The 21543-nt window shown below is 46.8% G+C and overlaps 1 protein-coding gene and 1 long non-coding RNA gene across 2 annotated transcripts in view; one reads left to right on the top strand and one right to left on the bottom strand.

The window, feature by feature from the left end:
• The window catches only part of LOC130282493 (uncharacterized), a 47096-nt gene extending 26048 nt beyond the window's left edge, over positions 1 to 21048 (top strand). The window contains exons 2-3 of the long non-coding RNA XR_008846421.1: positions 12984 to 13120; positions 20928 to 21048. This is a non-coding gene — a long non-coding RNA (uncharacterized LOC130282493). The remainder of the gene's footprint in view (positions 1 to 12983; positions 13121 to 20927) is intronic.
• Positions 1 to 21543, bottom strand: part of PPRC1 (PPARG related coactivator 1) — a gene marked incomplete in the record, with an annotated part of 55153 nt that overhangs the window by 2525 nt on the left and 31085 nt on the right. Inside the window, 5 exon segments of the mRNA XM_056530777.1 lie at positions 217 to 368; positions 4708 to 4829; positions 6062 to 6119; positions 12951 to 13130; positions 20906 to 21543. Coding sequence (XP_056386752.1) covers positions 217 to 368; positions 4708 to 4829; positions 6062 to 6119; positions 12951 to 13130; positions 20906 to 21543 — 1150 coding nt within the window.

The following is a 21543-nucleotide window of genomic DNA, read 5'->3' as shown; positions in this document are numbered from 1 at the left end:
AACATGATCAGTAGTAAACTGGCAGGGTGCCTCCAGCTGTTGCAAAACTACAGCTCCCAGCATGCCCGGACAGCCTTTGGCTGTCCGGGCATGCTAGGAGCTGTAATTTTAAAACAGCTGGAGGCACCCTGGTTGGAAAATACTGATGTAGACTTTGCTTAGGTTATTTTTAGCCTTTAATGGCTGTGTTGTAACAACAGTAACTTCGGTACTTACCTAGATCAGCATAATTACTTTTACAAAATTGCCTTCTTCCTCCGAAGCAGAGATCGAAAGGCAATTCATCTGGAAGGTGCACTTTGTGTCCATTTTCTATAGCAGCAAAAGCTTCTCTGGTGCAGCGGTACGTCACAAAGCCGTAGTTATCACTAGAGGAAGAAGAACAGCATGTAATAGTGGCCCCGATTCACTAAGAGTGTTGTGTAGGTTTCTTTGTGGGTTTTAATTCCCTACAATTTATTTTCTACGGTATTTACTAAGATTTCCCTACGTTTTCCACTTTTCCCTACATTTTGCTTTTTCCCCCCACACATGCTCTGATCTGTTGGGTTTTCCTTCCTGAAATCCACCACATTTTCTGTGGAAACCTTAGTAAATATGTTGGTTTGTAAAAATATCGGGAACACGCCCCTCTTCAGTGACCACACCCCCTTTTCAGGTTCTCTTAGTAGAATGGAGAGTTAGTCGGATTTTTTAAATTCTGGCGCAGACAGAATTTCTGCCGCAATGGGCCAGAATCTGGCGCACAACAAGACAAAACATGTTGGGTTTGCAATAGTAAATGGGGGCCAGTGTTTCCGGAAAATAACTATTAGAGCTGTTGTCCTATCAGGAAACCCTTTTACGAAGGGTCATCAGGCTGATTCCCAGTGGCTTCAGGCCGGCTGTCATTGATAGATCAATCCATGTTGGATACAAGGAGTCATCGATCAGTGAAAACTGGTGGGTGGGGAGAAGCCTCCAAGGACCGCCCAGTTGACTTTGTTCGGACAGCACAAAAGTGATGAGACGTTCCCTTTAAGGGGGAGGGGAAGGATGTTTAGGTCGGGGGACAATACAAGGTAAAGGGGCGAATGTTTTTGTATCCTGTGATTATTATAAAATATTGGCCGATTTACTACTGAAAACCCAACCTGTTTTGTCGGGTTGTGAACCAGAATTTGACGCGTTGCGCCACCAATTGTGTTTGCTCCGGAAGTTGCGCCAAAAAACTGTAAAAACCTGACCAAATCTTCATTTTACTCATAAAATGGGCGTGGTGGCAAGGAAAAAGGGGCGTGGTTGCTGAAACGGGGGAATGTCCCCAACATTTTCACAAAAAAACATAATATTTACTAAGGTTTCCACAGAAAATGTGGTGGATTTGAGCTGAGAAAAACCTGACAGTTAAGTGCAGTTAGGGAAACCTTTTTAGGGAAACCTTAGTAAATACCATGGAAAATAGTTGTAGGGAATTAAAACCCACAAAAAACTACACAACACTCTTCGTAAATTATGGACATTGGGTAATATAGCTATGCAGATTTTGTATGTTTGTAATATTTAACAAATAATGAATTTAAAAATGGTTTTACTGGAATGGTTGGCGAGGACTTGTGGGGGAGTTTATTTTTATCCGTATACGGTTTGAAAAATGATGTCCTGTTGAATCAGTTTTTATTTTTTTTTATTTTTTAAGAAAAACGTATACGTTTTTTAACTTTTCATTCCATTATGAATAAAGTTTCACTTGTTTGAAATTTCCCCCCCCCCCCCAAAAAAAAAAAAACTTGCAAAGTAAAAAAAAAAAACATTGTGAAAACCGGATGGAACCGTACGCACATATGGTTGTGTACAGTTCCCATTGACTACGTTTTCAATACGGTTTTTCACCCAGACCAAAAACTGTGGTAGGCTACTGGAGGGAAAACGAAAACGATTGTTAAACTGATCCCATTTATTTGAATGGGTCCAGTTGACATTTATCAGGCATCTCAAATTGGACATGGTACGGTGGAATACATCCTTTGTGTGTGCCGGACAGGAGAATGCTGTGTTCACCTATTCGCCACGCACAATTAATGACCGCTGGATGCTTAACAACTGATGCACTTTTGTCATTAGTTGTGGCGAGTTTAGGCTGGGTTCAGTGACCCAAACTCCAGACATATGTGAAGTCAGCCTAACAGACCAGTGACCATATCCAGTTACATTAAAAAGACACCTGAGTAGCTATTAGAAGTTGTCAAAAAAGAGAATATTTTTTTTTTAGCCTTTAACCCCTTAAGGACCCAGGGTGTACGTACAGGTTACATAGTTCATAAGGTTGAAAAAAGACCAGAGTCCATATAGAACCACAGGAGCACCTACTGAGTTGATCCAGAGGAAGGCAAAAAAAAAAAACCTCATACCCGAGGTAAAAATTCCTTCCCGACTCCAAATAGAGGCATCAGAATAAATCCCTGGATCAACGTTCTGTCCCTATAAATCTAGAATCCATAACCTGTAATGTAATTACTCTCCAAAAATGCATCCAGACCCCTTTTAAATTCTTTTACAGAATTCCCCATGACCACCTCCTCCGGGGAGAATTCCACAGTCTCACTGCTCTTACAGTAAAGAACCCCCGTCTGTGCTGGTGTAGAAACCTTCTTTCCTCTAGACGTAGAGGATGCCCCCTTGTTATAGATACAGTCCTGGGTATAAATAGATCATGGGAGAGATCTCTGTACAGCCCCTGATATATTTATACACAGTTATTAGGTCTCCCTTAAGCCTTCTTTTTTCTAAACTAAATAACCCTAATTCTGCTAATCTTTCTGGGTACTGTAGTCCTCCCATTCCCCGTATTACCCTGGTTGCCCGTCTTTGAACCCTCTCCAGCTCCACTATATCTTTCTTGCACACTGGTGCCCAGTACTGTACACAGTATTCTATGTGTGGTCTGACTAGTCCTGTACACAGTATTCTATGTGTGGTCTGACCAGTACTGTACACAGTATTCTAAGTGTGGTCTGACCAGTACTGTACACAGTATTCTATGTGTGGTCTGACTAGTGATTTGTACAGCGGTAGAATTATTTCCTTGTTGTGGGCATCTATGCCCCTATTGATGCACCCCCTGATTTTATTTGGGTGTAGGAAATCATTCAGCAGGCACACCGTGCAAACCCCCCCACCCCCTCATGTCAGCGATCACCGCAAATCGCCAATCAGTTCAGATCGGCGACCCCGGGATGATCGGGTCTCTGGTGACCTGATCGCCCGGAAAATAGGGATGATCGGAGAGGTCAGAGACCGCCCCGATCATCCTGAAGGATAGGAGTGAGGTGGCAGGGGTGCCACCTCCTCCTATCCCCTGCGATTGGCCGGTCAGGACTGGGGTATAGTGAGCCTTAACACCACACAGGTGTTGAAGAATTTTCGTTAAAGGTGGACGTAAAAATGAAAAATGTGTTTTTTTTTCACAAAAATTCTGGTGTTATCCCAAATTTCAATTTCATAAGGGGTAATAGGAAGAAAAAAAAAGTTTAACACCATTTTTTCTGAATATATAAATACCTCATATGTGGATGTAAAGTGCTCTGCGGGCGAACTACGATGCTCAGAAGAGAAGGAGCGCTATTGGGCTTTTGGAGAGAGAATGTGTCTGGAATTGAAGGCCACGTGTGTTTACAAAGCTCCCATGATGCCAGAACTGTGGAACCCTCCCCACATGTGACCCCATTATGGAAACTACACCCCTCAAAGAAAAAAACTGAATTTTAGTGGGAATTTTTTTATTTTTTATTTACAAATCCGACTTTAGCGAAAAGTTGTCAATCACCTGTGGGGTGTTAAGGCTCACTGGACCCCTTGTTACGTGCCTTGAGGGGTGTAGTTTCCCAAATAGTATGCCATGTGGGTTTGTTTTTTGCTGTTCTGGCACCAATGGGACTTAAATGTGACATGCCCCTCAAAAAACATTACAGCAAAATTCACTCTCCAAAATCCCATTGTCGCTCCTTCTCTTCTGAGCCCTCTAATGCACCCACAGAGCCTTTTACATATGAGGTATTTCCGAGACTTTGAATTTTCTCCTTCACTTTGCTGCTATTCCTGTGAAACCCCTAAAGGGTTAAACTTTCTGAATGTCATTTTGAATACTTTGAGGGGTCCAGTTTTTATAATGGGGTCATTTATAGGGTATTTCTAATATGAAGGCCCCTCAAATCCCCTTCAAACTGAACTGGTAATTGAAAAATTTCGATTTTAAAAATTGTGAAAAATTTTAAAATTGCTGCTGAACTTTGAAGCTCTCTGGTGTCTTCCAAAAGTAAAAACATGTCAACTTTATGATGCAAATACAAAGTAGACATATTGTATATGTGAATCAATATATAAATTTGGGATGTCCATTTTCCTTATAAGAAGAGAGTTTCAAAGTTAAAATACTACATTTTCAGATTTTTCATCAAATTTTGGAATTTTTCACCAAGAAATTGTGGACAGAAATTTACCACTAAAAGTAAAATATGTCACGAAAAAACAATCTCTGAATCAGAATGAAAAGTAAAAGCATCCCAGAGTTATTAATGCTTAAAGTGACAGTGGTCAGATGTGCAAAAAAATGCCCGGGTCCTTAAAGGGTTAAGATTAGCCCTGCAAGATGAGGAAAAACCCTGCAAATCCACTACAGGGCCCTGAACATTTACGCTTTAACACCAGCTCCATGATGAAAACACTCACCCCTCCTGTCTGAAGTGAACGGTGCATTCCTCTATTTCCCCAAATATAGAGAAGCGACGTCTCAGCTCCGATCTGGTCATCTGACTGTTTATTTTGCCGATGTACACAACCCTCCTCTCCTCCTGAAATGTCATGAACAATCTTATTAACGATTCATACATATGAAATGACAGCTACAGTTTATATTAAACTTGTGGGATGACAACGAGCAGCACCTTAAAGGGGTACTCCGGCCATAGACACCTTATCCCCTATACAAATCACAGAGGATAAGATGTCTGACCGCGGGGGGCCCGCCGCTGGAACCCCCGCGATCTCCGTGCAGCACCCACGTTCTGCTGCTCCAGTCTCGTAAACCTCTGTGTTTCCAGGAACGGAGACGTGACATTATGCCATGTCTATGGGATGGGGAGTGACGTGACATCACGAAGGGGCGGGCATGACATTTCCAGTCCTGGAGATCAAGAGGGGGGTGGGTGTCCCTTTGGACAGGGGATAAGATGTCTATGGCCAGAATACCCCTTTAAAAGGGGTACTCTGGTGGAATAATTTTTTTTTTTAAATCAACTGGTGCCAAAAAGTTAAACAGATTTGTAAATTATTTCTATTAAAACATCTTAATCCTTCCCATACTTAGCTGCTGTATGCTCCACAAGAAGTTCTTTTCTTTTTGAATTTCTTTTCTGTCTGTCCACAGTGCTCTCTGCTGACACCTCTTAATTTTAGGAACTGTCCAGAGCAGGAGAGGTTTGCTATGGGGATTTTCTCCTGCTCTGGACAGTTCCTGTCAGCAGAGAGCTCTATGGTCAGACTGGAAAGAAATCCAAAAAGGGAAGAACTTACTCTGTTGTATACAGCCGCTAATAACTACTGGAAGGATTAAGATATATATATTTTTTGTAATTTACAAATCTGTCTAACTTTCTGACACCAGTTGATTTAAAGAAAAAGTTTTTCACCGGACTACCCCTTTAAGGCTACTGTTCATACAACAGAAATTCTGCTTATAGCAGCTTATTCCAGAAATCTGCCCATGTAAACAAGCTCTTCTTATTCAGGAATACAATACTAACTCCTCCTATTCAGGAATACAAAACACAGCTAATTTCTTCAAAAACCGCTCCAAACCTGTCCTCAGGTTGTATGTGGTATTCCAACTTGGCTTCATTCACTTCAACAGAACTGAGCTGCAATACCACATACAACCTGAGGACAGGTGTGGTGCTGTTTATATAATTTTTTTTTATTTTTTATTTATCTGTTTTTCTAATACTGTATAACCCCCTTTAAACAAGTAGGTCAGACAGTCTTCTGGAGGTTCCACATATGTTCATCCCTGTCTGGGAATACTTACTATGGCTCGCTCTTTGTGAAACATCTTCCTCCTGTTATAACTCTCTCTGGATTCGCACCTATCAAACAGACGTCACATTACCAAACCGATGCAAGAAACGCCAAAGAGAACATACATCTTATTTTGCCTCCTTGCATTCTGGCGGTCAAAACTTTGTAAAATTCATATAAAAAACTGTTTATGTATCGGTTTCCTTAGCCTGTGTCAGCGTTTCCCAACCAGGGTGCTTCCAGCTGTTGCGAAACTACAACTCCCAGCATGCCCGGACAGCCGAAGGCTGTCCGGGCATGCTGGGAGTTGTAGTTTTGCAACAGCTGGAGGCACCATGGTTGGGAAACACTGACTTATGAACTATAAGTATGCAAGGAGAAACTGAGGAAGTCAGCCCTCGGCCTTCTGCACATACAAGAATATTGGCCTCAACCCTGCCATAAATTCCAAAATGGAGGTGCTGCGCTCTCCATCAGTCTTAGAAGGCAACGATTAATATTGACTGTGGCATTCAAAGGGTTATAAGTAGATTTTTTTTATGCTTACCGTAAAATCTTTCTCGGAGGATCCATTGGGGGACACAGATCGTGGGTATATGCTCTGGCCGCTAGGAGGCGCTGACACTAGGCAAACAAAAAGAGTCGGCTCCTCCCGGCAGGCTATACCCCCGCCTACTGGCCCTGAGCTTATCAGTTTAGTCTCAAAGCAATAGGAGGCAACCGACAAAAAAGGAGAAAACACCAGCAAAAGTCCGATAGAACCAGACGAAAGAAAAACCCCGAACCACCTCTCTGACAGAACAAACGAAAAACTCTACCCAAACTGTGGGTGGGCGCTGTGTCCCCCAATGGATCCTCCGAGAAAGATTTTACGGTAAGCATAAAAAATCTACTTTTCTCGGTCGGAAACCATTGGGGGACACAGACCGTGGGACGTACCAAAGCAGTCCCCGGGGTGGGGAGAAAAAACACTCAACCCAAATGAAGCAGAGGAGGAGGATGCTACTGCCACCTGCAACACCTTGCGGACCAAATTAGCATCAGCCTATGCAAAAGTATGCACTTGATAAAACTTAGTGAATGTATGCAAGGACGACCAGGTGGCCGCCTTACAGACTTGCAGGGCCAAAGCCCTATTACAGAGAGCCCATGAAGCCCCAACAGAACACGCGGAATGCGCGTGGCACTTTGGGCTTGCGGCGCTACGATTCCGAAATGGGCGAGCGAATCCACCGAGCAATGGTCACCTTGGAGGCCGGAAGACCCTTACGACTACCCTCAGGAATCACGAAGAAGGAGTCCCCCTGACGAAAAGAGGAGGTGACCGACAGATAAATCCGGACTGCCAGGACCACATCAAGGGTGTGAAGAGAACGCTCCTTGGCATTGGAAGGAGAGGGGCAAAAGGAAGGCAGAACACTTTCCTCGTTTACATGAAAGGAGGAAACTACCTTGGGCAGGAAGGAGGGAGGTGGACGGAAAACCACCTTATCCTAATGAAGCACCAAAAGGGGGGGGGGGGGGAAACGGCAGGAAAGTGACGCCAGTTAGTTCCGAGACCCTCCGGATAGAAGTGATAGCAATGAGAAAGGCGACCTTCCACGAGAAAATACGAAAGGCGGCACCCCTAAGGGGCTCGAAAGGAGCCTCCATCAAGGCCCCAAGCACCAGATTGAGATCCCACGGAGGCGTGGGAGACCGAAAAGGAGGGGCCATGCGGGCCACACCCTGCTAAAAGGTGCAGACATGGGAATTAGAGGCCAACTGCCTTTGGAAAAGGATAGAGAGAGCAGACACCTGACCCTTAAGAGAACTTAGGGTCAAACGTTGATCTAGCCCCGCCTGAAGAAAGGCAATAAGACGTTGAAGGGAAAAAATAACCGGAGAGAAGTCTTGCGCCTCACACCAAAAATAAGCTTTCCAAGTGCGGTGGTAGATCATGGCCGAGGAAGGTTTGCGTGCCCGAAGCATAGTACGGATAACCCCCTCAGAAAACCTGCGGGCCTTCAAAACCGCGGTTTCAACCGCCACGCCGTCAAATGCAGCGACAGTAAATTGGGTGGCAAAGGGGACCTTGATAGAGAAGATCGGGACGAAGAGGTAAGCGCATCGGCACGTAGTCGGCCAGTCGGACCACGTCTGCGTACCACGTGCATCTGGGCCAGTCTGGGGCCACTAGAATGGCGGAGACTCCCTCCGCCTTGAGTTTCCTCAGAACCCTGGGCAGGAGGGGAAGAGGCGGAAACAGATAAGGGAGTCGGAAGGACATCCACAGGATGATCAGAGTATCTGTTGCCAGGACCAGGGGATCCCTCGATTTTGCTACAAATAGGGGAACCTTCCTGTTGAGGCGAGATGCAAAGAGATCCACATCCGGGGTCCCCCAACAATCGCAAATCTGTGAAAACACCTCCGGGTGGAGAGACCACTCCCCAGGATCCGCCGACGAACGGCTGAGAAAGTCCGCTTCCCAATTGTCCACGCCCGGGATGTGGATTGCTGACAGAGCAGGGACCCGAGCCTCGGCCCAGAGGAGAATCTTGGAGACCTCCATCGCCGAGCAACTCCGGGTGCCGCCTTGGCGATTGATATATGCAACGGCTGTCGCATTGTCCGACTGAACCCGGACCGGTCGACCCAGAAGAAGACTTTCCCAATGGAGGAGGAAAAGGAAGATCGCCCGAAGCTCCAGAATATTGATGGGGAGACTGGATTCCCCAGGGGACCAGTGACCCTGGACCGTCATGTCCCGAAAAACCCCTCCCCAACCCATGAGGCTCGTGTCGGTGGTGACGATCTGCCACTGGAGGGGAAGAAAAGACTTCCCCAGAAGAAGAAGGGGAGAGTGGAGATACCAGAGAAGGGACTGACGTACTGCCAGGGGCAGGAGAATCCTGCGATCCAGGGACAAAGGGGACTTGTCCCACCTGCCCAGAAAGGCCAGTTGGAGGGAACGATAATGAAACTGGGCGAAGGGGACTGCCACCATGGCAGCCACCATACGGCCCAGGACCTCCATGCAGAAGTGAATCGGGACCGGGGGGGGGGGGGGCACCTCAGGCAACAGACCCCCACCTGCAGAGAGCGCCTTTTGTCCAAGGGAAGACAAACCCGGGCTACTACGGTGTCGAAAAGGAGCCCCAGAAAAATAAGGTACTGGGAGGGGAGCAGATGTGAATTCTCCCAGTTGATGACCCAGCCGAAAGAGGACAGGGTGTGAAGTGTGATCTGCAGGCTCTCCAAATTCTCTGACCGAGAGGGGGCCTTGATTAAGAGGTCGTCCAGGTAGGGAAGGACGGAGATCCCCCGGCTGCGAAGGATGGCAATGACCGCCGCCATGACCTTGGTAAAGACCCTGGGAGCCATGGCTAGACCAAACTGGAGTGCCACAAACTGAAAATGACCCTCCGGCACTGTGAAACTAAGGAAACGCTGATGCGCCGGGAAGATCGGAATGTGGAGATAGGTGTCTCGGATATCCACAGAGGAAAGAAACTCGCCCTGGTCCATGGAGGCCACCACAGACCGGAGGGACTCCATCCGAAAATGACGGAGGCACAGATGGCGATTGAACAACTTGAGGTCCAGGATGGGACGGAGCGAGCCTTCCTTTTTGGGAACGACGAAGAGGTTCGAATAGAACCCTGACCCGCGTTCCCCCGGAGGAACCGGCACCATCACCCCCTGGGAGAGGAGAAAACGCAGAGCCGACTGAAAAGCCGCCGTCAAGGGAGGTGACTGAGGAGGGCGGAATTGAAAGAAACGGTGTCTTGAGAGAGAAGAGAATTCTGTGCAGTAGCCTCCTGAAATAACGTCTCGCACCAGGGCATCCTGGACCTGAGAGAGCCAGATGTCCTGAAAAAGACAGCAGCCCTCCCACCCGACGTGGGTGGGGGCGCCCCTTCAGGAAGAGGCAGGCTTACGGGTACCCGATTTGGCAGCGAAACCTCCAGATCGGTTGCTCGACTTCCATGATTGATGTGCCCTAAAAGAGGGTGCTACGCCTGTTTGGAGGGGCGACTCGAAGCCGCTGACCGAAAGGAAGTCTACTTCCGGCGGGGCTACGAGCGCCGAGCCCTGTTCTGTGGAAGCAGAGAACTCTTACCTCCCGTAGCCTCAGAAATAATATCATCCAAACGTTTTCCAAAGAGGCGGGAACCAGAGAAGGGTAGCTCCGTCAGAGACCTCTTCGACGCAGCGTCAGCATCCCACGCTTTCAACCACATGGCGAGACGAATCACAACCAAGTTGGCCGAGGCAAATGCCGAACAGCGAGCGGATTCCAAAGTGGCTGAACAAAGGAAATTGCCCGCTTGAGAGCCACTTCTGCAAGTTCTTCCCTGGAAGTTCCAGCAAGGGCCCCCTGGCGGAGCTGGGAAGCCCAAACTGACAACGCTTTTGCCACCCAAGTGGAGGCAAAGGTGGGGAAAATGAGGCCCCAACGGCCTCAAATGCGGACTTCGCTAAATTTTCCATTTTCTTGTCCACCGGATCCTTAAGGGATGCTGCATCCGCAAGGGGCAGTGTAGTGGACTTGGACAGGCGGGAAACTAGTGGGTCAACCTTAGGCGGAACCGTCCACTTAGTGACTAGGTCCTGAGGGAAGGGAAAACGTGTTTGCACCTTCTTGATTCCCCGAAAACGCCTCACAGGAGAGCTAAATGCCTTGGGAGCATGCCGAGATCGGGGAAAGGAGACTTCTGGATTAGGATCCGAAGCTCCGGGGTCCTCCAGATGAAAGGTGTCCCTTATGGCTGACACTAAACCGTCCACCACATCGGGCTTTGTCGAGTAATCCTCATGATCCGAGGCGGAATCTGAACCTTCTTCTACCGCCTCCCTTGAGGAACTGGAGTCAGCGGAGGCAGCCCTCGCCGAGGGTGAAGGAGACCTAGGATGAGAGGACTGAGACCTCGAATGCCGACCCGGAGAACGACCCCTAGAACTGGGGTACACCCCAGGGCCGGGGAGGGAGAGCGAGACCTACGAAACGAGTGGCCGCCCTGGACCTGCTCCCGTGAGGAGCCAGAGGGAACTACCTTAGCGCGCTTAGAAGTGCGGGGAAAAAGCGGTGCCGGGGAAACAGAGCATGAGCCCCTAGAGCCTCGCAGGGATGACCTCTCCAAGGCCGAAGCCACCGACTTGGAGACCTTAGCCAAATCAGATATCGACCGGGAAAGGGAAGAAACCCACTCTGGAGGGGGGGGGGGGCGGTTCCCACGCATTCTGGGGCTTCAGAAACAGATGGCGAAGACAGTTTGGAAGAGCAGGCGGAGCAGGAAGATTCAGTAGAACCCACTGGAAATTTGGACTTACAACTCACACAAGCACAGTAATTGACCAGAGTCATCGTTGTCTGTCTGGGCGGTGGGTCGGGTATGGGGTCGGACATAGCTGGAAACTAGTGACAGCAGAGAAAAAAAATATAACAATATCACCCTGTCTGTGTCCCAGAACTGGAAGCAGATGGCAGCCCCCGTATCCTCCGTGAGGTAGAGGTGTAGAGAGAGAGAGAGAGAGAGAGAGAGAGAGAGAGAGAGTGCAGGGGGGGAGGAGCCAGCCACTAGCAAGGCAGGCAGTCTCCCAGAAGCAGCCTATTGGCTGAACAGTAACAACTGAGCGCGTGCACCAGCTGATAGGGGCCACTGATTAGCCTAGATGCGCACACTAAGCCCCCATTGGGGAAGCGGGCGGTGGGTGGAGCCTCGGCGCACGCGGCCGAAGCTCCGGCACCGCGACCGCCATGTCCCCCGAGAATAACAGTAGCTTTGGTGTCTCAGCCGGAGGAAAAAGGCAGCCGTCTGATCCCTGCAGTGGTCAAGCAGACCACATGCAGGGAGGACGCCAGCAGAGAGAGCCCAAAACTAAAGTGACAGCTGCTCGATCCCTGCTGCGGCTGAAAAGACCGCATGCAAGGAGAGGCGCCGGCTGAGGGAGCCGCCGTGCGCGGCTCAAAAATTAAACTAACAGCCGTGCAATCCCTGCAGCGGCCGAACGGACCGCATGCAGGGAGACGCCGACTGTACTAGTAAAAATACACGAGCCGGCAGGGGCGGGGAAGGAAGGGAAACGCTGTTCCGGTGCCCCGACCCTGCCAAAGAGCTCAATCCCCCTGAAGTGCCCCCAGTCCTTTATAAGTATCCCCAATAGAGGGCTCCCTCCAGGAGCTCGCGGGGGGGGTTGGGGTCACATAATTCTAGGGGTCTGCAGAGGTTGCCACTAGAATAAAAAGGAGGGCCCCCCCCTAGAATATACTCACCTGAAGATGTTTTCTACCTGAAGATATCTTCAGGCAGACTTATGGATGCCTGCATCACGTCCTGCTGCTACAGACCAGGACGAGCAGGGAAAGTATGGGGACCTGGACCCAACTTTACTACCCCAGGTGCTGGCCGATGGCGGGAAGGGGTTAACGGTGCATTTGTATATTATGACCCGTGCCCCTTAGCCGCATATGGGGGAACAGGTAGCGCCATGCTCCTGAACCCCCACCTGAAAACAGTGAAAAAATAAAATGAATGAAAGAAACTAAACAGCCCCTAACTATAAAATAAGCCTCCTAGGACACTACGCTTAAAACTGATGAGCTCAGGGCCAGTAGGCGGGGTATAGCCTGCCAGGAGGAGCCGACTTTTTTGTTTTCCTAGTGTCAGCGCCTACTAGCGGCAAGAGCATATACCCACGATCTGTGTCCCCCAATGGTTTCCGACCGAGAAATGGCAGAGTTCAGAGCCTCCACTGATATTTGGCACAACGCGGTTGCTCTGCTCCTGACCACATGGGCACAGATTTTATGTAGCTGCGCCATCATAAGGACGGGTACACCCATCTTGATACCGTCTCCCCGCCCCTCAGGCTGAGCATACTTGTCCAGCATTGACAACCATGTATAAACATACCTTCTACTTCTGCTCCGGTGTCTCCCCCTGTAGGGTGATCTTGATCGTGACCTGGATCGGCTGGATGATGGCGAGCAAGACCAAGATGAACGAGAGGAGGATCGAGAAGAGCTACTCGAACCATAACTAGACCTGGAGGAGGAACGTGATCGATGTCTACTTCTAGATCGGTATCTGGATCTATGGGAAAGAGAATGCAAGATAAGCCACATGTAACCGTACAGTGGATCGGGGAGGAGGAGATGCATCATTTTCAGTCAAGTGGGGAGATTTATTAAAACCTATCCAGAGGGAAAGTTGCTCAGTTGACCATAGCAACCAATCAGATCGCTTTCATTTTTCAGAGGCCTTTTCAAAAATGAAAGAAGCGATCTGATTGGTTGCCATGGGCAACTCAGCAACTTTTCCTCTGGACAGGTTTTGATAAGTCTCTCCCAAGGTGCGTATCGGTTTCAGTGCATGTGAACCAGCTGTCAATTTCCATTCATAGCCCTGTCCATATTGCTCTATTTAGGATTCACTAATCACAAGACCCCAATCTGTGAATCAAAGTTTTGACCTGTTAACCTGCAACACAAGATCTTAAAAATTATATATGGTTTTATTTCCACAGCATCCATGCAAAACCGTCTCCACGGTAACAGACTACAAACCAGTCCTGTGTAGTCTGATCCTGGAGTCACCTTCTTCCACAGGTCCTGTACTTTATCCTAACATCTGGCAAAGTTGCAAGAAGTAGAGGATGAAGGGAGTGTGACTGCAGAATCAGACTACACAAAGGTTTGTAGTCTGTTACCATGGAGATATAGGTTTGAATGGAAGCTGTAGAAACAAAATCATATTTTTTTAATCTATGGCAAGGTAGCAATTTCTCATGCAGTGGGATGATTTAACCCCTTAAGGACCATAGGTTTTTTCCGTTTTTTGCACTTTCGCTTTTTCCTCCTCACCTTTTAAAAATCATACCCCTTTCAATTTTGCACCTAAAAATCCATATAATGGCTTATTTTTAGCGCCACCAATTCTACTTTGAAACGGGGAAAAAAAATCATTGTGCAACGAAATTGAAGAAAAAACACAATTTTGTAACTTTTAGGGGCTTCCATTTCTACGTAGTACATTTTTCAGTAAAAATTACACATTATCTTTATTCTGTAGGTCCATATGATTAAACTGATACCCTACTTATATAGGTTTGATTTTGTCGTACTTCTGGAAAAAATCATAACTACATGCAGGAAAATTAATACGTTTAAAATTGTCATCTTCTGACCCCTATAACTTATTTTACCGCATATGGGCCAGTATGGGGGCTCTTTTTTGTGGCGTGAGCTGAAAATTTTAGCGGTACAATTTTTGTATTGATTGGACATTTTTTTATTCATTTTTTCATGATATAAAAAAGTGACCAAAAATATGTTATTTTTGCGCGTACGCCATTGACCGTGCGGATTAAGGATATATTTTTATAGTTCGGACATTTACGCCCACGGCGATACCATATATGTTTATTTACATTTTTTTAATGGGAAAAGGGGGGTGATTTGGACTTATTAGGGAAGGGTTAAATGACTAACTTTTTTTTTTTTTTTTTTTTTTTTTACACTTTTTTTTTGCAGTGTTATAGCTTCCATAGGGGGCTATAACACTGCACACACGGGGTGGGATTTATCAAAACCTGTGTACAGGAAAAGTGTCGCAGTTGCCCATAGCAACCAGATTACATTTTCCAGAGGCTTTTTAAAATGAAAGAAGCGAGCTGATTGGTTGCTATGGGCAACTGCACCACTCTTACTCAGAAGTTTTGATACATTTCCCCCACTGATCTTATACACTGTTCACTGCAATGCCATAGCTTTGCATTGATCAGTGTTATCGGCGGTCGATTGCTCAAGCCTGTATCTCACTGAAGGGAAGCGCCGGAGGCAGGTAAGAGGACCTCCGCTTGTGTCTCAGCTGATTGGGACACCGCATTTTCACTGCGGTGGTTTCGACTTTTGTTTTAGACGCAGCGTTCAACTTTGAATGCCGCGTCTAAAGGGTTAATAGCGCGCGGCACCGCGATCGCTGCCGCGCGCTATTAGCCCCGGCTTCAGATACATGCTGGGACCGACACGCGATATGATGCGGGGTCACCTTGTGACCCAGCATTATATCGCGGGAGCCGGCCAAGGATGTAAATATACGTCCTTGGTTGTTAAGAGGTTAAATAAATGGTCGCAAAGCTGTACACATCCTTTAATATCAGCAATAATTTGCGTTACTTCTTAAAGGGGTACTCAAAAAAAAAAATATATAAAAGAAAAAATTTGATGCCACTGGGGACCCCTGCAATCCCCGGACCAGCAGAGTCAGCATCCGGAAACATAGAAGCTTGAAGCTCCCGCCACGCACCCTCCATTCATGACTATGTTAGGGGGCGTGACGGCTACGTAGTAACCGTCACGCCTCCTCCCATAAACATGAATGGAGGGGGCATGGTGGTTGAAGTCACCAGTCATCCGGCAGGGAGCAGAGTTTGCTCTGTGCACTGGTGACTGGGGTGCCGTGCCTTTGGATTGGGAAGAAGTTTTTTTTAAGTGGAGTACCCCTTTAATGGCCACAAGAGGCTCCTATCAATCCACACACTCAGATTAAATGCACAGCTCTAGTCTAGTGTTCAAGCCAAATGCAGAAGCACCACCATGCCCCCTCTATAGACATGCACGCATGTTTGTAGCGTATGGAGATGAGAGATAGGTCAGTTCCGAGATATAAAACTCAACGTATCTTTGTACGTTCCAGCCCAACTTCCAAATGGATGGAAATATTTGGATCAAACTTTGTTCACTTTTCTTGTATGTCAAATAAAAGTACCGTTTAGTGATGTCCAGATACAGATGGACAATCTGAGTAGCCTAAGAGTGAAATAATACTTACCAGGACACTGGTCCTGGCAGCAGGATTTAATTTAAATTTTAGATTTAAACTCCCGGGCAATCTCCACAGCCCGAGAGTAACGCAATCAAGAGATGTAGCGGAAGTACTGTGCAAGTCTATGGGACTCTTCGTACATCTCCTGATCATGTTACTCTCGGGCTGCAGGGATTGCTCAGGACTTTTAAACATCCTGCTGCCAGGACCAGCATCATAATAGGATTTAACTTTTGGCAGGCAGATGCACAGAATAGTTAGGCCATGTTCACACGCCGTAATTTGTGCAGAATGTCCACACGGAAAACACATATGGACATTTCGTACATTTCAAGAATCCGGTGGGTGCTAGGACAGCTCTGAAATGCGCCCTCTTATAGACTGCAAAGCATTTCTGAGCGGAATCCGCAAAAAAGAATAGACATGTCTATTCTATTTGTGGACAACGGAATAAAGAGTTTTGTAGCAAAACCGAAACATCTGTTGCGGAATATTCTGCCGTGTGAACATACCCTTAGTACGGGGGCAGGGGCCAGGATAGGGAATGGAAACTACTGCAGTGAGGATGAGCAGCCTACCACTGCAGGGGCTTAAAGGCGTAGTCCAGCCATAGACCTCTTATTGCCTATCCAAAGGGGATAAGATGCCTGATCGCAGGAGGCCCGCCACTAGAAACCCCCGCGATCTCCGTGCAGCACCCAAATTCTATGTCGGGCCGCTGCTCCAGTCACGGAAACCTCTGTGTTTCCGGGACTGGAGAGGTCATGCCACGCCCCCTTGTGATGTCACACCACCCCTTTCCATTCACGTCAACGGAATGCGGGTGCTGCACGGAGCTCGCAAAGAGTCCCAGCAGTAGCTGCATCACCCCCCCTGCGATCAGACATCTGATCCCCATCCCCTGGATTATCCCTTTAAGAAAACTCCCACCAGGTTTTAGCAACGCCTGGTACTCATCTAGTCAATTCTTAATCTAAGCCCATATGACAAACAAACATGGCCGACAGAATAGTACATAAGAGAAATTATAAAACAAAACAACCATAACACCCAACAACAGGCGGATCCCAAAACAAACCCTAAGGATAATCCCATCGCAAGTCTCCTCCTTTAGCTACTGTCTGGCCTGTAACCCTGAAAAACCCTCTGACATGACGACGAGTCAAATATTACAAGCGAGCGGTAATCCGCACCCTGTAGTCTGGGCTGACCGCCAACACAGGCAGCTTCCTATACAGAAAGTCTCACATCTACATGGTCACAAACTGAAGTGCTACATACAGAGCACAACCCAAACTTCACCCAAGTTTATGACCCCCAGCCCCATTAACTAGAAAAAGACCAAAGTGGTCCCGAGCCTCCAGTATACAGGCACCGAAACGTACAAGTTACTGTGTCTATAAGGGAAACACCTTGCAAAGGAGACCTTCTGCCATGTTTAATAGGTTCACACCTGTTTGCGATAGTGCCAATATATAGATTTAACAATATAAAAGAAGTTAAAGGGGTATTCCTGCCTTAGACATCTTATCCCATATCCTCTGGATAGGGGATAAGATGTCTAAGGCAGGAATACCCCTTTAACTTGTTTTATATTGTTAAATCTATATATTGGCACTATCGCAAACATCTCGGGGCAGCCCCCGGGACGTGGCGGCCACACCCCATGAGGTCACATCTCAGTATGTGGAGCAGCACCCAACGCAAAATGCCGGTGGCTGCACAGATTACGGGGGTCCCAGCAGCGGGACCCCTGCGATCAGACATCTTATCCCCTATCCTTCGGATGGGGATAAGATGTATAAAGCCGGAATACCCTTTTAACTCCTTAAGGATGCAGAGTGTACCTGTACGCCCTGAGTCCGCTCCCTTTCTATAACGCGTGGCGCCGCGTCATAGCGGCCGGGACCTGTGGCTAATAGCACGCGGCATTGATCGCGGTGCTGCGCGCTATTAACCCTTTAGACGCGGCGTTCAAAGCTGATCGCCATGTCTAAAGTGAAACTAAACTGCTGCCGGTTAGCTCAGGGGGCTGTTCGCCGCGGCGTCCTGAACAGCTGTAGGACACGAGGAGGGTCCCTACCTGCCTCCTGGTGTGCAATTGCCGAATGACTGCTCAGTGCCCAAGATCCAGGTATGAGCAGTCAAGTGGCAGAATCATTGATCTATGTTATCCTATGGCATAACAAAGATCAATGTAAAAGATCAGTGTGTGCAGTGTTATAGCCCCCTATGGGAGCTATAACACTGAAGAAAAAAAAAAAGTTAAATAATTTAACCCCTTCCCTAATAAAAGTGAATAAAAACATGTGGTGCCGTGTGCGTAAATGTCAAATATAATATATTGTTAATTAAACCGCACGGTCAATGGCGTACACGTAAAAAAAACATTTCAAAGTCCAAAATAGCGTCTTTGTCACTTTTTATCATGAAAAAATGAATAAGAAGCGATCAAAAAGTCCGATCAATACAAAAATGGTACCGATAACATCAGATCACGGAACAAAAAAAAAATGAGCCCTTATACCGCCCTGTACACGGAAAAATAAAAAAACCTTATAAGGGGCAGAAGATGACACTTTTAAACGTATTAATTTTCCTGCATGTCGTTATGATTTTTTTTCCAGAAGTACGACAATATCCAACCTATATAAGTAGGGTATCATTTTAATCGTATGATCCTACAGAATAAAGATAAGGTATCATTTTTACCGAAAAATGTACTGCGTAGAAACGGAAGCCCCCAAAAGTTATAAAATGGCGTTTTTTCTTCAATTTTGTCGCACTGATTTTTATTTTCCGTGTCGCTGTAGATTTTTGGGTAAAATGACTGAGGTCATAAAAAATTTTAGTTTGTGGCACTAAAAATAAGTCATCATATGGATTTTTCGGTGCAAAATTTAAAGAGTTAGGATTATTAAAAGGTAACGCTCAGTCCTTAAGGGGTTAAGGTTAAAAGTGCACAACATTTTCACATGTCCTAGAGCAGTTATTCTCAACCAATGTGCCGCTGATTGTTGCAAAACAGCAACTCCCAGCATGCCCGGACAGCCAAAGGCTGTCCGGGCATGCTGGGAGTTGTAGTTTTGCAACAACAGGAGGCCCACTGGTTGGGAATAACAGCTCTAGGACATGTGAAAAGTTTTTGTTTTTTTCCAAAGTGACTGACACCCTATTTAAATATCCATTTTGAAGGTGATAATTAGAGATGAGCGAACTTACAGTAAATTCGATTCGTCACGAATTTCTCCGCTCGGCAGTTGATGACTATTCTTGCATAAATTAGTTCAGCTTTCAGGTGCTCCGGTGGGCTGGAAAAGGTGGATACAGTCCTTGGAGACTCTTTCCTAGGACTGTATCCACCTTTTCCAGCCCACCGGAACTCCTGAAAGCTGAACTCATTTATGCAGGATAAGTCATCAACTGCCGAGCCGAGAAGTTCGCGACGAATCGAATTTACTGTAAGTTCGCTCATCTCTAGTGATAATAGTGCGGTCTCTTTCTCTTGAGGAGCTGGCATGCCCAAGCATTACATGCATACACAACTAATTTAAAATCAACTGTGTAATGTTTCATTTGCCCTGCGGGGGCACTGAAGGGAATCCACACTTGCTGGGACGGTTCCTCCAAGGATTACACTTGATCGCTGGGGATTAAAGCAGCTTGAGTTTGACTGGATTTTTCAGTATGAAAAACTAATACAGTCTGAATAGCTGATACTTGACATCGCCAATCAGGCAGATGTCCAGCACAAACCCTTTAGACGCAGCAGTCAAAGCTGATCGCAGCATCTAGATGTCAGAAAAATTATTTCCTGGCTAGTTCAGGGAGCTGATCAGGACCAATCGCAACTAAATAGCAGGGTCCTGATCAGCTGGGAAGACAGGCAGAGGTCCCTTACTGTGCTATGTCCTGTCTGATCAGCCCTCCAATAATGCAGGCAGCCTCACCAGCCTGTATTAATGGAGCCTCGATAATACTGATCAATGCTGTGCAATAGCACAGAATCCTACGGATAGGGGATAAGATGTTTTCCAGTGGAGTACCCCTTAAACCCCCCCTTGAGGACGGGGCCATTTTTCATTTTTGCACTTAAGTTTTTCCTTCTCCCTTTCTAAAAATCATAACGCTTTCAATTTTGCACCTACACACCCATATGCGCCAATTTTAACTTTGTAATATCGTCCAATTTCATTTAACTTGTTTAAAAAAGTAATAACTTTTTGTATGAAAATTAGAATGTTTAAAACTGTCCTCTTCTGGCCTCTATAACTTATTTTTCCATATACAGGGATGCACGAGGGCTCATTTTTTGCACCGTGATCTGAAGTTTTTTTCGGTACCATTTTTTGGGATTTTTTATAAATTTTTTAGTGTATAGAAAGTGCTAAAAAATATGCAATTTTGGACATTGGAATTTTTTTACGTATACGCCATTGACTATGCGGAAAAATAAATTTTATTTATGCATGCAGCGATACGTTTATTTTTGTTTACTTTTTTAATGGGAAAAGGAGGGTGATTCAAACTTTTGTTAGGGAAGGGGTTGATTCAATTTTATTTATTTTTTACACACACTATTTATAGGGGAGCATAACATGCAATCCTTGGATTGCATACACTGATCAGTGCTATGCCATAGCATAGTATTGATCTGTTATCTCTGCTCGATTGCTCCAGCCTGTATTGCTGGGAGCATAGAGCCACGGATCTGACGGTGAGGAGGCCGGTAAATGTCCTACCGTCGTCCTCCCAGCTGATCGGGACATTGCGGTTTTACTGCGATGGTCCTGGTCAGCGCCGCTGAGCTGCCGGGATTAGTTTAGTTTAAGATGCTGCGGTCACCTATGATCACAAGTCCCAGCAGCAAATAGCCGCTGGGACCGGCCCGCCCTCAGTTCCTGAGTGCATTTAATAGAAGGGGAGCAGGACGAGGACGTACAGGTAAGCTCTCTGTCCCCAAGAGGTTAATGTAAAAGCACAAATAAAATCAATGCTTAATATCCTAAGATACAAACAGTAAAGAAAGAAAAAAAACTTACATTCTTCTCCTCTTTGATGCAGGAGACCCTGACCGAGACCTTGAGGACGAAGAGGAGGAGCAGGAGGATCTTGAATCTGACCGACTACCAATAGATCTGCCTCTCCGGGATTTTTGGGGACTGGGGGAACCCTTGTATTTCCTATAGCAGCGCATAGACCTCCGTGATGCAGAGGTGCTTCCACTTTTCACATCAGTTCTATTCTCTCCGTTTTCACTACGACAAGGCGAGGAGTCTGGAGACATTAACACTGAACCTGGTGGACTGGTGACCGGTGCAGATTTTGCCATAACATTAGTCCTATGGTCCAGGGGGGCATTGCTTACATTCTCAATACTTTCACAAGGTGCGTCTGGTTTGGTGGGGCCACAGGTGGCGCTTTGGTTGGTGACGTGTGAAGGTGCGCTTGGTGGGGGCTGCTTGGGGCAGGATTTGTTCTGTTCCTTTTTGTTGAATTGCACAATGGGTTTTATTGTGATATTCTGATGATGCTTTACATTCCAGCGAGAACCCTCTTCACACTGAGATGGTGGTGCGGCAGCAATGGGGACTGTGTTCTCAGGGCGCTGGTTCGACAAGATGCAGTAATCGTGGTCGCCAGAGGCCACGTGAATGGGAGGAGAGGCCACAGATGGGGT

The sequence above is a fragment of the Hyla sarda genome, chromosome 7 (genome assembly GCF_029499605.1).
Source record: "Hyla sarda isolate aHylSar1 chromosome 7, aHylSar1.hap1, whole genome shotgun sequence".
In the NCBI taxonomy this organism is placed as follows: domain Eukaryota; kingdom Metazoa; phylum Chordata; class Amphibia; order Anura; family Hylidae; genus Hyla; species Hyla sarda.
This window is presented reverse-complemented; position numbering and strand designations above follow the sequence as displayed.